Here is a 16,844-nt window from a genome sequence, read left to right as displayed (position 1 = left end):
ATGGTAAACAGATTGTACGTTTGTGATTACAACTGCAGTAATTTCTATCAAACATCAATGTACCATGTGCTAATTACTGTCCTAATCTTCACTTTAACCGAGAAAAGGGAGTTACTTTTCTTTTTTACTCTGTATTCTAGAACCCTTTTTATGTGAAGGGGCACCGGTGTTTACAGTTAAAACGGTTCACTTCAATCAAATCTTGATCTTAGTTCAGAAAAGTGGTATCCTCTCCGTACATGAAGGCTTTACAGGCTCACATATTTCTATTTTCGTTGGCGAGCTTTCTTGAGCATGAGAATGTTTAACCTAATTTATAAATACAGATATCCTCTTTGCAAATTATATATATATATATTTTTGTTCTGACCAGGAATTTGTTTATCACTTTATTGTGATTTGTGTCAATCAGAATAGTGGAAAGAAAAAAAGTGCCACTTCTTGGAGGAAAACAGAGGATGATGGACAAGCAAAATCTAGGGGGGGTTTTTTTTCCACCAGGGGAAATTTTATAAAGAAGTCAATTGTCTAAAGAAACATGTTTCTTTTTTATCATTTATGTTTTTGGTTCTTTTGAACAAAATTCTTCCTTTTTCTTCTCTATGATTGATTCTTTAAATCATCTTTTGTCCCACCGGCCACCACTCTGAATGTTCCTCATTACAATACCAACAAGAGAGAGGTAACCGGTTGACAATCGACTGACTTAAATAATAACATGAAAGCTACTTAAGTGAGCATTGTTGAACAACTTCTGATGACAATCCACCATCAGTTTTAAATCCCAAAGTCATCAAACAATAACAGAGAGTACTCTGCCCCACCTCATTTTAAACCATGCATTGGAACTTCGAACGCTCGCTCATGCCATTGTTAATATAGAAAAGAAGAAAACAAATGGCAAATGCCATTTAGAGGGTAAAAAGATTCAATAAAAAAAAATGTTCAGCTAAATTGCACTCATTTGCTTAAATATTCAACTTAATCATAACATAAACAAGAAAGTACAACTAATGGCCATTGAAGAAATCAATAAGTCATGACCAGCTATTTGCTAAGAGGAGCACCAACTTTGAACTAAAACTTAAGGTGGACCATTTATGACTTAAAAGGAACCCAGACTCTATTTCTCAAACACTACAAACAAAGATGTAAAAAAAGAGCCAAAAAAAATATGTTTTGGAAACTATTCTCATCAACAGCATCCGGAAAAAAGCACCAATGTGAAGGCCAGTCAAGATTTTGAATGAGCGAAGTAACGAGTGGTGAACCCGGATATCATTTTTGTGTACATTGACTTGAGGAACGATCAGTGTCACCAAAAGGACTTCTACAGAGGGGAACAAAAAATTATGCGTCTGAATTGTGCTCGAGTATGAGCCTTCGGAAAACTTATCTAACATTCTGCCTAGTCTTGATCATCCGCTTGAGTGTTGCTAGCCAGAAGTTGCATTCATCCCACTCACTGGTGGTAAGAAGTACCTGTTACAGGCGGAGAAACAGAGAGAACAATTCAAGTTTTTTTTTTTTTAAAAAAAAAAAATTCCCTTGCGCCCAGAATGCCATTATTGTTCAAACGCATCATCTACGTCACTCATCACTCATTTTCAAACTCTTAATTCTAGAATAATTTGAACTCCAAAAAAAATACCTGGATTTGTAAGGCTCCACCAAAATCATTATTATCCAATGCCTTGCACAGCTGCACCAGTTTATCGGCAGCATTTGTAGATATGTCACCACTGTTGAGTTTTGCAAACAAGGCACCTATTTTCCTTGAATTGTCTTCTATTTCACGCTTCTTAGCAGGATTTGCTCGTGAACCTCCCAGTGCTTCCGATGTCTCATTGAAAAGTCTTGTCAGTGTGCTGATGACAGGCTTTTGGTGAGCTGGAAATAACCACCCATAAGGCATACAGAACCTTAACTCGTTTGCGAAAATTATTATAACAAATCAATCAAAACATGGATTACATGCCAGATATTCAGTGTATATATGTAAAGTCTATCAGTAAAAAGTTTTATGAAATTAACAAAATTTAATTACTAAAAAGAAAGTAACACCAGGATCTGAATTCCTTCAATAAGCGTGCAAATTTTATTTGCGCTGTGACATATTCGTCAGTGAGTCTTTCATAATCTGACATATTAAGGTTTACATAAGTTTGCAGAGTCAGGTACAGTATCAATGCTGTACACTCCATTGCCTAATTTCTCCAACCAAACATCCAAAGCAACTCCAACTCAAATGCTATTCAAGTCAACTAACAATCTTCATCAAAACAAGCCACATAGAAATGCAGCCAAAAAGGAAAAAAAAAAAACCAGCAACATGAATTCAGTAATTAGTAATTACCAGGAACTTTTGATGTATCAACCGTCTGTACTGTAGGTGGTGGAGCTGCAGGTGTCACAGCTGGCTGTACAGAGGCAGTTTGAGTAGGACTGGGGGGTTGAATTAGACCTGGACCCCTACCAACACCTGCATTGGTCACTGGCATAAATCCCAGAGGCCTAGGTGCAGAAGCTACTGGTGGCATTTGATTGACAGGAACTTGGCCTTGAGATGTAACAGGACCATGTGAACCAGGTCCAGGTTGTACAGGATAGGCGGGGTTGACAGTCCCCTAAAACACACATGCCGGGGTAAGTGAGTATTAAATCACAAAAAACTCATGGTGAAATTGGAAAAATCCTATACATACAGGATATAACTGAGAACCCAATGTTGGCTGTTGGTATTGCTCCGCATTTCTCAGCATCTGAGGGGTCGAAGGAACAAATGTCCGTACAGGGGGCTGAGAGGTAACAGGAGGGGGAGCAAAATTTGCCTGCATAAAAGGAATAACAATGAGGCATATAATAAACATTTCATGACAAGTAAAAAGTTCCGTATATTTTATTGGGGGAGTAAATACAATTAGATGCACTACATGGAAAATAAATCAATAAGAAAAAATACCTGGGAAGTCTGGGGTGCCTGTGTTGGACGGAATATCTTAGGCTGTGGAGCAGGTTGATATGGTGGAGCGGTACCATATGCCCTTCCATATGAAGAACCATATGTTGGCTGGTAATTTTCAGTATATGGACTGCCAGGAATTGTCTGCTGCAACTGAGAAGGGACTGTCTCCTAATGAACAAAGCATAGATATTATAGAAGTACACACCACAGCAAGGAAGCAAAATCAACAATTATAACGCACTTAAAAAATCACATCAGAAGAAGATGCTAGAAAGACCACCTGATAATAGTGCTGAGTTGCATCAATGCTGCCAAGATTTGATTGATCCGTACTGTATAGTGAACCAGTCTGCAGTTGAGAGTTTTCAAAAACTGTAGCTTTAGCTTCTTCCTCTGGCACAACAATCAACAGAAATCCTCAGTAGGTGACAAATTTGCTAACGACAAAAATAATAACAATACTAAAGAACCTCGGACCAAGCAAGAATAATTCTAATTCCAGTTCACGTAATATCATAGAGAACTTGAGGTGAATGGAATCCATGACTTTCAAATTGTTGGATAATATGGACAGAGAGAAACAAATGATGTCTTACGGATAGAATTCGCCTATTTGGGTTCTAAAGGAGGAACCAAGCCACAATATATAAAACTCACAAAGTCCAAACCTGAAGATACAATTAAATATGAACCCCAAAAGCATGGATAAAACTAAACCAACCAGAGCATCACAATTAGGGTAAGTGTGGCAAACAACTGGTATAACTTTATCTCAATATAAGAAGTATTGGGAAGTATATATTGGAAAACTAAGAATACAATATATCAAATGTAATATCAGGCAGTAATAAAACAAAATTACAATCACCATAATATTGTTGCTCAATACAAAATGAGCCTTTGTAGGATGATGGTTGATGGGTTACTATGTTAATGATGCAATTTCAGCAGATTCCTGAGCCCATGGGACACTACCAGATAGCATAACAAATTGCAAGCAAAGTTCTATCAACTTTTGCTTGAAAAGTGGCCAATCACCTTTCAGTCGTCCAAATTTTGTTCAACCAACCAATCTAAAAAGTGCCATGTTTTCTTGTTATTCGACAATATTTAAACTCAATATTTCCCTTGACCAAAGTGCTCCAGAGGAGCTAGTAGGATTCTTAAACCTTCTTCTTGACTTAGCTTTGAACCTTTACCCTAGCTCACGAGAAAAGAGGACATAGCGGGACATATTCATGGGGTATTGATTTGGAAGGCAACCAGTCCTTCGAAATGAAGGGAAGGCTACGACATCAAAAAACAACAACAATAATAACTATCATGATAATGATAATAGATAAAAAAAGAAAAAGAAAAAAAGAAACAGCAACACTCCATAATTGACAGTTTGCCATTGAAACCATCGCCTATTGTAACTGTAAGAAAAATTAAATTCAAAAATACTTACGAGGTTCAGCAGAAAGAGCAATACGGTCTCTTAAGATCACAAGCTCAGGTGACAATTCATCAGAACCCAAAAGTTTCAAGTACTCCATTGCTGTTGTTAAAAGTCCCTGGCTTGCTAAAATTTCAGCATATTTCTCAACAAGTTTGCACAAAGATGCACTAAATCGCTTCTGCCCTGATGCCAAAGCAAGGACAACAGTCTTTTCCATCAAATCCTGACAAGATGAGTGTCATGTATCAAGTTTCTAGCAACAAGAAAATTAGACGAATTTCTAAGATTTACAGAGTTACAGACTTACCTGAAGAAGGTCAAGATAGGATTTTCCTTCCTGCTCAGTAGTAAGGCTTCTTGACCAGATTTCCACTGTTTTATCAATATTTCCAGCACATATATAACAGAGAGTAGCGGCTAGGGTGTTGCCCACACCCATCAGTTTTGAAGCAAGCGTGTCGCAAAGCACAGTCCATTCCTCCCCCTGAGCAAACTAGTTAGCATCCAAAACAAAAGAAATTAGATGCATAGACTTCTAAATAAATTATTATAAGCGTCCAAGCAATACAATATATACGATTGTACAATCATTTTTTTTTTCATGATTACAGTAATACTTGGCTCAGCAATAGCTTGTTTCATCATCTTCATAGGTCCATGCTAAATCCATGTTAAAGATAATCTTTCCTTATTTTACAATGAGGGACATAGAGATTACATACAAAATTAATACTTTGTATATATTTTGAAGAAAAAAAGAAGAAGAGAAACCATTCATTCATTGTAAATGCTTCTCACACATTGTGTGAGTTATTGTAGTGTTCATGCTAAATCTATGTTAAAGAGACATAAAGCTTGATGCAGGCATCCTTATTAGAAGAGGATTTTCTTTAAATTACGTTTTTTAAAGAGTTAAGAAATCCATTGCCGAGAAGATTTCCCTTTTAGTTAGGTATTTTTTAGTCATTATGTTGTTCTAGGTCAGTCGGGATAGGAACTCTAATGTTTCCTTAAACCAATGGTTGTAAACCTCTATATAAGGGCTTGCTTGCCTCAGAAATAAAAGAAGAGAGATTTTATGCAAAGTTGCAATAGGAGTGATTCCTTACACATTCAATGAGAGACCGATACACACTCGGTGAAAGACTAAGGGGCAAGGTGAATTTATCCGACCCGATCTCAGAGATTGAGGGTGATCTTGTTCTGTTTCAGCTTTTAACACCTAGGAATTGGGAAATTTCTGTCCTAAGATTCTTGATTTTGGGATTAACTTGGGGTTAAAATTTTTGGTTCACTCAATCCTAAACAAAAATCTACATCAGTAGTTTTAAAAACTACATCAAAGTTGACGTAAGTATCGAATACAGGAACACCGATACCTTATACCCTTTCATTACAATACAACTTAATTGCATAAAATGCAAGAAATTCACCAACTTCTTATGCAACTGACTCAAGCAGGGGAGGGGAACGAAATCAAGCATAGCAATCTATATTTATGTGACTATAATGGGATGATTACTGTTAATTATAGGTAAACAATTCCAGTGCACAAAGCTCCCCAATTGCCAGGATTGGGGACAAGCAAGATGTATGCAGCCCCCCGCATAATTATTTATTGCTAATAGTTACATTGTATGAAAAAATTTATAATTATTTATTAATTTGAAACATGAAAGCAGATAATGAAGCATCCCTACAGATGCAGTCTTTCACAAATTTGAATGATGGTCGAAGGAACGTTCAAATGGATCTCTTTACAAACAAAAATTATGAGCATCATCTCTATATAGCAGTGTTCATGCTAACATATAACATTCATAATATTTTCTTCTTCAAAGTTATGAAACTTACCGAACAAAGTAGCGCAAGCGTTTCTTTCCAGAATTTCAGGGGCCTTGTCTTTACAAGGCTCATGAGATCATTGTTCTTTATTGCAGCAACAACCTGGAAGAGTAAATGCCAAATGTAACAACAAAATCTTCAAAAGTACATAACAAATGTTTAATGAGTCAGAATCAGAAGAAGAATGTATCCCATATCCCTCATAACTACATTAATCAGTATATTTTAATAAAATTAAAAATTCGAATCACCTCATAACACGAATTAACTCAGGCATTTGGGGGAAGCAAAAGATGTAAAAGTAAGCTACCTTCAGGTATGGTGAATGGCACATCTTAAGGTATTCATCACGAGTGGTCTCCCACAAAGATGCACCACCAATATGAGCAATAACTAAAGCATCAGCCATTTTATTTGCAGCAATGCACTGAGCAACCGCCCCCTTATAATCTCCCACAACCAAAGCACGTTCAACGACATCATCAAATGCTGGGTCAGTACTCTCCTCCAGACCATCTGGTTCTGGCGGTGTTTCTTCAGCAGTCGAGACAGAACTAACAACAAAGTTATTCTCAGAGGTTGACAGAGGTGTTTCAGCTTTAGGACTCGGAAGGTTGTTAAAGAAATCTTCCCCATTATCAGAAAATATGGTTGCCTCTTTATTGCTCTCTTGTCCTGGTTTTTCTTCCACCGAATCTTCAAGTTGAATGGCATTAACCTCCTGTGACAGATTATCCTGTAAAGTTCCTTTCTCTTCAGTAGGTATGCTAAAACCAAGGTGGTTAAGCAGTTTTGTCCTTGATGTCCCATCTTCTTCAAACATAACCTTCAAGAAGCTCCATGTTTCCCGGTCTTCAGCTGATCTGTACAGAATCCATATAAATGATAAAAACAACTAACCAATCAACTCAATTTTTTTTTTTTAAAAAAGTTGAACAATACAAACGTTCTTAGAAAAATGACATACTCGGACTCTTGAGATTTTTTATCACATAACACTCTAAGAGAAGACCTCTCCCCATTTTGCATTGCGGCTTCAAGTTCAGATGAGCGGCTCACCCAACTGTCTTCCACAACCATGTTATGCACAAAAACCTGATAGACAAAGATAAGAACAATTACTGAGGAAAAATATAGATGATTAAAAAATTGGATAAACTGAGGCATCTAAAAATGAATCATACATACATCAGAGCCATTTCCAGCAGGAAGTCGAGGGCAAAATGAGACAAGCTTTCCTCCAAAGCCAAAAGACGCCCCCACTGGACGTTTATACCATCTTGGAGCTCTCAGTGATACTGCATAAAAGGAGAGCATGTAAGATCAGCGATCAAGAACTAAATCTTTCCAGTGATATAAGCAATTACAGTACATAAATGGCAAGGAAATAGAAGAATTTAAGACGACACCAATAAATATTTTTCATGAATGATTCAATCCCCAAAGTTTCCATGACATTTGCAATATTGTTTTTCTCTAATTCTATATTATACACTTATTCCCAAAATAACATCTTCTAACATTTCAAGTAGTTCACAGAATGACATCAAGAAACATGTCAAGCCCACCATTGACACAGACGCACACCCATTCACATGAGATTTTTCAAAGAGAAAACAAAACAGTAAAACTGTTAATGATCAAATGGCAATAATTTGAATTTAAATTACAAAGATATGATGGGATTGTTTTGCAACTAATTTATCACTAATTTTGGGCTAAAATACTTGATACCAGTTGATTGTACCCAAATTCAATAGTAATATACTGGCTTGACAAAACTCCATAACTTCATCAAAAGCAGTACTTTAAATGCAAACCATCAGAAGCTGTAGCCAAGAATTCAGAGCATAATATAAAGCTTAACTAGTTAAATCCAAAGCAAATAAAGCCTCAAAGATGGACATTGTTCCATCCTAGGACTATAAAACTGTATATATACATTCACTAAGCACATTACCTGCCCCAAAATCACTTTCTCCTGCACCATACCGACTGCAACCCTGAAAAAGCAAGACAAGGAAAGCAAGTCCATGACAAAGGAACAGAAGAGTCTCCCAATATATTGAAAAACCACACTCAAATTCTTCTCCAGAGGTAAAAATAAACACCTCCCGCGCACAAGGCTCTTACCCCCATATATTATGTGGAGAGGTTGTTTCCAGGAATTAAAAATAACAAACATTTTCAGTGCAATACACACATCTCTTTTATATGAAAAATATGTATCTTCTCTGTGCATAACATCCAATACAGCATCAAATTCATCGTAACTCCCTTAGCCATGCAAGAAAAACTGCTACAAGGTGCAGAATCACTCTGTACCTTTCATTTTTCTCACAGTCCAGTCATCAGAAAGTTAACAACATCAGTTGTAGTTGATTGCACATCCATGATTAGGAGACCAGATGGTTGCATACAATGACAATACATCAAAAAATAATAAAAGCCCCACTTTCAATAGTGGAATCCTTAGTATTATCACAAAAGAACAGACATCTAAAAGCGTATCTGAGTAGCAATTGCAATACAAATATATCATCATATGTATGACACATTGCACCTAAAGTGTCACTGAAAGGTCTTATCAACACTGGGTAATGTTTCAGCCAAAACAAACTATATAACAAACTAAAATGATGTCCAGCATTTAATCACCCACAGTAGCATTTCCATTACCTCAAATAAAACAAATTCCTCAAATGATGCATATTGATAAACAAGCACATACCTCAATATTGTAAAGCCCAATTTTCCCATCAAACGAAGAAGCTGATATGACTCCAGGTATCTTTGGATACCAGTGTACATCAAAGTTCCAGTTTGTGCCAGCTGGCAATTCACAGACAATCTGCGCCCAAAATTGGAAACAAACTAGTGTTATTAAAAGAAAGAGCTGTAATCAAGCAAACCTGCAGAACCAGGAAAAGAAAAAACAAAAACAAATAAACATAGAACACATGGCAAAAGAAGGCATAAACCCAATCAGACATTATCCTACCTCTCCAGTAACTGTGTCCCAGCAAATAGTTCGATTATCCTTGGCACAAGTTAGCAAATACGAACTGTCAATGGGACACCAGGCCATAGCAATTACACCTGATATGAGAAATGGAGCCAATAGTAACAAGTCAAAATCACTATGAACATGCCCTGTTACAATAATAACTTTCAAGAGCATAAAAGTATCATAGTTTCAATGACATATTATCACATCCCCTCTTGCTTAGAGAAGATCAAAGTGCCAAGCAAAAGGGCACTATAGGGCATACAACAAAAATTTATATCTCCCTTAATAGAACATGCGTGACACGCCAGCCTCCATACCATTTCAATGAACTGCATGTATTTTGTAGCTCAAATAAATCTCTCGGGAAACTATAAGAAATGCGTAACAGTATAAAACCTTTTCGCAGCTCAAAAAAAATACTTCAAAACTTTAAAAATGTAAAAGGGAACATCGGATGAAAAAATATTTAACACATGAGCATGTAACCGAAATAAAATTTCAGACTTAAAATTAAGTGGGAGGGCAATACCTGGAAATATAGAAGACATTTTTAAGAGGAAGAAATATAGAGAATATATGCATTAAACCAAAGCCTTCAAAATTCATGGCATGTCAATTGAAGGATGTATAGCGTAATATTGGTTAAGCAATTTAACCATGGACACTTTAAATTTCATATTTGGACCAAATATATTACTCCACAACAGATTTCATAAACTGTTCTACCACAATTTAAGAGAATTTTACACAAATGTGGAAGGCATCTCATATACTTCACCCTAATGCAAATGGGGCCATTCTTCTAATAAAGAGAATATCATACAGCGGATGATCGAATTGGATAGGAATCCTTCTGGACTAACCAACGATCTAACATCCTTTCGTAGTCCATTTTGACCCCTAAGCTAAGGGAGAAGAATATAAACTCCATTCTCTTCAAAATAAATACGAAGTATTAGGGGTGGATGGTGTAAACTCATCTTTTTAATAACTACAAGCATAAATAAGAAAATTAGAAATCAAATACGAACTTGAAAGTAAGCATTATCCTGTTCAATACCTCTGGTGTGCCCCACGTACTCTTTTACAGGTGTAATTATGTTTCGCATATCCCAAAGCTGCATGCATACAACAATATGAGTAATTAGATTTTGAAATTTAAGCATACTACCATATCTGCAACATAATTACCCTCAAAGCAGGAGAAGAATCTTCATCTGATGCAACAACAAGCTGAGTGGCAACATCAGGATTCCACTGTAAAACCGAGCTCCGTCTTCTCACAGGATCTACAAAACTGTCAATAGGCACATACCATTTCAGCTTACAATTAGGACAAAGCCAAATATAACATTGGACAATCCAAAAAAAAGGCTGCCCAATAAGAACAAGAAGCTTATTGTTCCAAGGAAGGATTAATCTTTTGGTTGGATGTAGGAACAATAACTTGTATTGGGAAACCATGGATAGGGAAATGGAGGAGTTTACCAATTCCATGGACACCATCTACACTCACGAACCAAAGGTTCTAAAGAGGGATCATCTAAATTGGAACAGGATAAAAGGAGGAAAATCTGCACATCAAGAACTACAACCTTGTTCCACACCCTAACGTGGATTAGGAAGAAACGAGGAATTCCCTTTGGATGCTCCATCGAAACAAACGGTTTTCACCAAAATCTTTCTTCTTATAGAAGCATATGGGAGAGAATCCTCGCAATTTATAACTTGGGAATAAAGGGGCCTTATCATGAATAGAGGCCCTCTTTGCAAAAAATGGGGAGAATCAATACTCACATTCATTTGTATCTGGCTAACAAATTTGGGGTGATGGCATCCCCTTTGAGAATTTCTTGGGTTAAAACCAGTTTGGGAAGTAAGAGATAGAGGTAGGTAAATTTAATAGCACTTCAAAAAGTTATAAACTCGTTGTAGGCTAGATGTCCTCATTTGGTATAACATTTGGATGCAGAGAAATAAAGAGTATTTTCCTTTATGTACTTTCGGGGATAAATGGGTTCAAACTCCTTGGTTGTGTTAGGGGGAAGCTTCCTGCAAGTAGAAATGTGTAACTAGAGAACAGAGATTGATGTCCTTGCCTTTGTAAATGCTAGCACCCCCTTGGTGCGCTTTTCTAAAAAATTTACATTCAAAAAAAACAAATGAAAGGAGCTTGCCTTATCACTGGTTTTTGCTTCTTTAGATCCCAAACCACTGCAAATAAATAAAACAAGCAACATCCAACTTGAGCAAAAGCAATAAAAAAAAAAAGAAGCAAGATTGTATGGTAAGTCAAAAATCCAATTTCTTCCTCACCATTTGTTCCATTGTATGAAGTGGATGCTAATATATGCTGAACCTTGCTGTTCCAAGAAAGAAATGAGATTTCACCTTGTGCAGCAGAACCACTACCCTGCGATTAGTACTCAATAATAGTATCAGATGCCCCAGCAGATTTGCCAGTAACAAGGGCAAAACATCATGTCACCTGAGAGAGGAATGAAGATAACGAAACAAAGAGAACTAGAGAAATAAATTCACATTCACAGTCCAAAAGTTCATTAAAAACTGAAATCTAAATTATAGACACCTCACCAGAGCAACACTCCAAAATATAGTCAGGAATTATTTTACAAGACAAAAAAATATACCGAATATCAAACAACAGACATCTTGAAAGAGTAAAACTTCAAAATATGGTCTGGAATTAGATTGCAGGACCAGAAGAGAAATTGAGTAACCAGAAGAGGGGCTCCATACCTTGAGAGGTGGGAAGTGAGAAGGCTCTGCAGGTCTAGCAAAATCCCATATGCATATTTCACCATCATCAGCACCAGATGCAAGCAAGTTAGGAGAGAGGGCATTGAACTCAAGACCACGAACCTAAGCCACAAGGAAGATAAGTAAGGATGACAGGCACTTAATCAATGTCTACTAGGTAAAAAGGCCAGCAGTAACGATGATATTTGATTGCGAAAACTTACAGGCCCTTTATGCCTTGAAAGATGTCCAACAAGAGCACTTTCACTTGCATCAGAGCTGGAAAAAGAAATTCAAATCACACAAGGAACTACTTGTTGCTGTTCCACCAAATAATAACAATAAGGAAATATGCAAATACACATGAATTTCTAAATTTTTTTACCGTTCCAAAGGATTTTCTATTAATTTTTCATTGAAAAACAAAAGGGTCTGACGCTAGAGGCCTAATTTAAACTCTCTTAAAAGCCTAAACCAAATGTTTGGTATAAACAACTCAACAAGGATAAAAAGAAAAAGAAGATCTGATACAGAGAATAGATTCCTAAAGGACATTAAGACAAGCCAATGCATCCAATTGACTACTTGATGATGTGCAATCCCAATTCGCCTCCCTTTTCATCCTCCTTTGCCACAATCAAATTGCCAAAAGCCACACGGTTTTTCAGAATAAATTACCCACAATATAGCAGGGAAAATTTCTGAAACCCCATTAAAATCCATTTAGCAACACAGAAAATACTCATCCCAAGAAAATTCAGTGCAAGAGTGAAAAATCCTTACAAGCACTCAGCATTTTTTTTTTACGGTCAGAGAGCACAACACCCTCAATTGATATATTTGGCCAAGTCTGCGAAGATGACATGCTTTGTTCCCAACTTATACAAGCAAATATCCTCGCTTAAATCTAATTCTGCTCTTCCTTCCCAATCTGATATTATCAAATCAATGTCCAAAAATAACATCACTCTAGCCCACAGTCATCTCCCTCTATACAACCCAAACAATACTGAATAAAAAGAAAACATAAAACCAAATCAAAGCCACTAGTACACTGACTACTGACGTTTATTTTTCTAGGAAACTTAAATGATGACCAAACTTTGGGAATGACGGAAATCAAACAAAGGAAAAATCTGCAGACCCTCACCCAATCAGCACTCATCAGTACTAGTCTAAGGCTAGGAACCTTTCTCATATCTTTTCTTACTGGTATCAAATATGTATTGGACAAATAACTGCAAGGAATGATACCTTCATCTTTTTTTCAACAAAAAATCCTTCACCCCTATTGAAGCTTGGCTTCAGAATTAGCTTTTGCTTGAAGATCACACGACTAAATCTTTCCTAGGGTACAAAAACATTACTTATGTTAATGTGTCCCTTCTAATTAGCACTTCCAGAGCTATTACTAACAAAATCTAACTTGAATTAAAAGACAATAAATTAACACTAAATACTAATGTCAGAATAGAAAGTATTTCATTATTTATATGTATATTGAAAGTAGCACATATGACATTATCAAAAAAGAAAGAATATAATTAGGAAACAGCTAAAGAACCATCAGATTTTTGCATTTGTACACTTGTTACAGTCATCCTAAAGCAAATCAAATCCAATTCAAACTCCCAGCACCCAATTCATATCAATTTGTCCACATAGATATCATTTCATTTGAGAGCTTTTTTCATTCCAGTCCGTCACAAATTCGCAATACATGTATGATTCATGCCATCTGGATAGAGATCATACATTCACAAGAGTTGTCTACCCGAATACTCAATCTCATCAACCATCCTAAGTTAAATCAAATCCCATTGAAACTCCCAGCACCCAATTTGTATCCATTTGTTTACTTAAGAATTTCAAATAGTCAAAGTTATTTTCTCTGCACCAATTAATCAACCCAATATCTAAAGTGCCTATTTTGTGAGATAAAAATTTCTTTGACATACAAACAAATCATATAAGGAAAAATTCCAGCCAAATAGTCGACCAATCCATCTTGTTTCCCCTCTTCACCCAATTATTTCACATCACTAGAATTGATCAAATTTTCCATAAAAATTATGTTTCCAGGAAAAACTCAAATTTGATAGCACAAACTGAATAATCATAGAAAAGGAAGAAGAAAATTCAAATCCACAATCTAATTAAGATGAATGAGCTCATAGTATAGTCGGTAATAGGCCTCATTAACAAAGAAAACTCAAGAAACAAAATTTTATCAACCACATTTTTCAATTTTGCAAACTCGAAATTTCAGTAACACCTAATTTCATAGAACACTCCGAAGCAGTTATCAATTGGCAAAATTTATCAAATATGAACAGGAACCCAATTCAAATAAATTAATAACCAAAATCGCAATTACAATATAGCACACAAAACAATAGAATTCCAATAAAATTTCGTCTCTTAGCATTTTCATCTTAGGAATTGTCAAACAGATTAAAAGAAGACAACAGTCCACAAGTAATTCAACTAATTCAGATCTTAGATTGACTTTAAATCAGAGGGAAGAAAAATAAAATTGAAAACCCAATATACCGGATCAGAGACAGAGGGTTCCATATGTCGATGCTTCCATCGACAAGACCGCCGGCAATGAGACCGAGGGCAAAACTATCAGAACCGGATCCGTTCTTGCCCCAAGATAGACGATTGAAGCGTTCGGAGCTGGGTGTTTCACCAACAATAGGGAGGTCACGATCGTCTGACTGGAAATCAAGCTTAAAGATCTCGAGGTTCGAAGACGAGCTGAAAGAGAGATCCACAGCCCCAGCCATGGTCCCAGCCGCCATGTACTCCACGTCCGGCGCCATGGCAACTGACGCCGATCTGCTTATCCCCTTTATACACGCCATAATTGACACCAAACGTCCTCAACAATCCCTTATCTAATCCACAACACTGATATATGGATCTAAAATTATCGAAATTCGCATATATCTCCCTCAATTGAAGGAGTTGAAGATCTAAATATATTGTATTTGAAGATATAGAGAGCGTTTTCAGATCTAAAGAACGATATTTAATTTGGGGAATCACGGTTTGATCTATATCAGTAGAGAAGAAGAGGGTTTCAACACTCCTGCGTCGCTATGCCTTTGTTTTTAAGATTTAGATGGTAAACTCGTTTCATGTCAGAAGAACGAATCGCATATTGACACGTGTTTAAATGGAAGTTTGAACTCCCTCATGGTCTCAGTGTTTTTTTTTTTTTTTATATATATATGGAGAAACTCGAACTCCATATTTTTACGAAAACAATAACATATATTTTATTTTCTCTCAATAAAACACAAGATTGAATTGAAATTTCAATTGTACAATATTTTTTACGAAAACAATGCATGTTCATAAGTTATACATCCATAATGTATCCATAATTAAATGGCATGGTGAAAATGTAGGGACCATAATTAAATAATATGAGAAAAAATGTGAGTACCATTTAGAGTTAGCATGTCGTATAGATTATGTATAGTTATGAACACATATCATTTTAGTATTTTTTAACGATATCTTTATCACCAAAATATTATATAAGTCTACCATTTTTTTTCCTTTTAGTTTTTTAATGTGAAATTCAAGCTATTTTTTATTTTTTTTCACAACGCATTCTTCGTAATATTCTTGGAAGCAATCCAAAAAATTAATTAGCATTGGAATACAAATAATCAAAATAACACTGATCTTTCCTCTCCATAATGAATTCAATATGCTCTCTCTTTAACGTAGGAATAATATAGATGATGGTGATGATGAATGGGGGGATTTTTCTGGCTCTGAGGACTCATCCAACTCACACCCAAGTATTGTCCGCTTTGAGTTAGGTAAGGTCGCAACTCAGATCTTAGTCGTTGGTTCACGCCTCTATGGCCCATTAACTTTTTTATGCATTTATTTCAAAATAATTTAATATTCTCGCCTCCCCTGATGCTAGAACTCATGACTCCGTGAGGTTGGGTGAGAGAGATTATTAGTAATTATATTTCCAAAAATGGGAAAATCCAAAGGCATTCAACTCCTTAAGCTTTTTAAGAATATTGAGGTTTATAGCCACTATTAATACTAGCCTTCAGCCTCCTATAGATAATTTACATTAGAACATCTTTCTATTTTTCTTTTGGTTAAAGAAAGGGAAACCCATATGAACACCCTAGAAAAGTTGCAAATGGTTATTCTTCTCTTTCTTTCTTTTTCCTTCCCAAAAAAAACAGCAAAAAATTATGAATGTGTTTGGTTCAGATTTTGGATGACTATATATATCTATACAATATACATAGATAAAGTTTATCAGATATGGAAAATGGTTTTGGAAACCAGATGGAACACAAACAAAGAGAGCCCTATTTATGGCAAAAGATAATTCAAAATAGTGCCTCCTATTATCTAAACTTGGCAATGTCTCAAAAAATAAAAATAAACTATAAAACCCAACCAGAAAACACCATAAAGATGCACAACACATGGCCACTGAGCCACTGCATGTATCTACATCTGGCCATAGTTTTATTGGTGAGAAACAAACTTTTTATTTTTTTTTGAAATTGTTTTGTTTTTTGTGAAAAGTAAGCAAAGTGGGTCCCAGTTAAAGCCAGGTGGACAAGTGGGACCCATAAGAGAAGAGATTAGAGATATACTAAAGAACAAAAGATGGACGACTCTTCAGCTGCTAAAAGTGGCAAAAGAATCATGCAGCACACTCCAAATAGGAAACAGAAGCCATGCAAACTTGCCGTTTCAGGCCTCTCTCACAATCGCCATTGGGGAAAACCAAAAACTCTCTCTTTCATTTTCTCTCTCTTCCTATT

The 16,844-nt window shown here is 36.1% G+C and overlaps 1 protein-coding gene across 2 annotated transcripts; it reads right to left on the bottom strand.

Moving 5' to 3' along the window:
* Window positions 1-932: 932 nt before the first annotated feature.
* Window positions 933-15,138, bottom strand: LOC120012715 (protein transport protein SEC31 homolog B-like). Of its 2 annotated transcripts, XM_038864160.1 has the most exons (23): window positions 14,575-15,138; window positions 12,246-12,300; window positions 12,022-12,144; window positions 11,578-11,674; window positions 11,439-11,475; window positions 10,453-10,558; window positions 10,322-10,379; window positions 9,253-9,350; window positions 8,983-9,102; window positions 8,212-8,254; window positions 7,440-7,549; window positions 7,219-7,346; window positions 6,562-7,114; window positions 6,261-6,353; window positions 4,714-4,899; window positions 4,416-4,629; window positions 3,246-3,358; window positions 2,963-3,133; window positions 2,706-2,831; window positions 2,357-2,627; window positions 1,652-1,890; window positions 1,397-1,482; window positions 933-1,330 (listed from the first exon to the last, which is right to left on the bottom strand). In XM_038864160.1, the coding sequence occupies exons 1-23, from the start codon at window positions 14,889-14,891 to the stop codon at window positions 1,279-1,281; spliced, it is 3,396 nt and encodes a 1,131-aa protein (XP_038720088.1). In that variant the 5' UTR covers window positions 14,892-15,138; the 3' UTR covers window positions 933-1,278. The 2 variants fall into 2 exon arrangements, with proteins under 2 accessions (XP_038720088.1, XP_038720089.1); XM_038864161.1 differs by having other exon boundaries at window positions 933-1,482; window positions 14,575-15,137.
* Window positions 15,139-16,844: the final 1,706 nt, after the last annotated feature.

Source organism: Tripterygium wilfordii, chromosome 13 (assembly GCF_013401445.1).
Source record: "Tripterygium wilfordii isolate XIE 37 chromosome 13, ASM1340144v1, whole genome shotgun sequence".
In the NCBI taxonomy this organism is placed as follows: Eukaryota; Viridiplantae; Streptophyta; class Magnoliopsida; order Celastrales; family Celastraceae; genus Tripterygium; species Tripterygium wilfordii.
Note: the sequence above shows the minus strand (reverse complement) of the source record. Positions and strands in the feature narration are given on the sequence as shown.

Bases quoted from the DNA above. Each gene is read 5' to 3' on its own strand.
- LOC120012715 (XM_038864160.1), bottom strand. From the start codon at position 14,891: ATGGCGTGTATAAAGGGGATAAGCAGATCGGCGTCAGTTGCCATGGCG. The intron at 12,145-12,245 runs GTAAGTTTTCGC...CTTGTGGCTTAG, and splicing joins TTTCAAGGCATAAAGGGCCT to GTTCGTGGTCTTGAGTTCAA. The intron at 10,559-11,438 runs GCAAGCTCCTTT...GCCTATTGACAG, and splicing joins AAGCAAAAACCAGTGATAAG to TTTTGTAGATCCTGTGAGAA.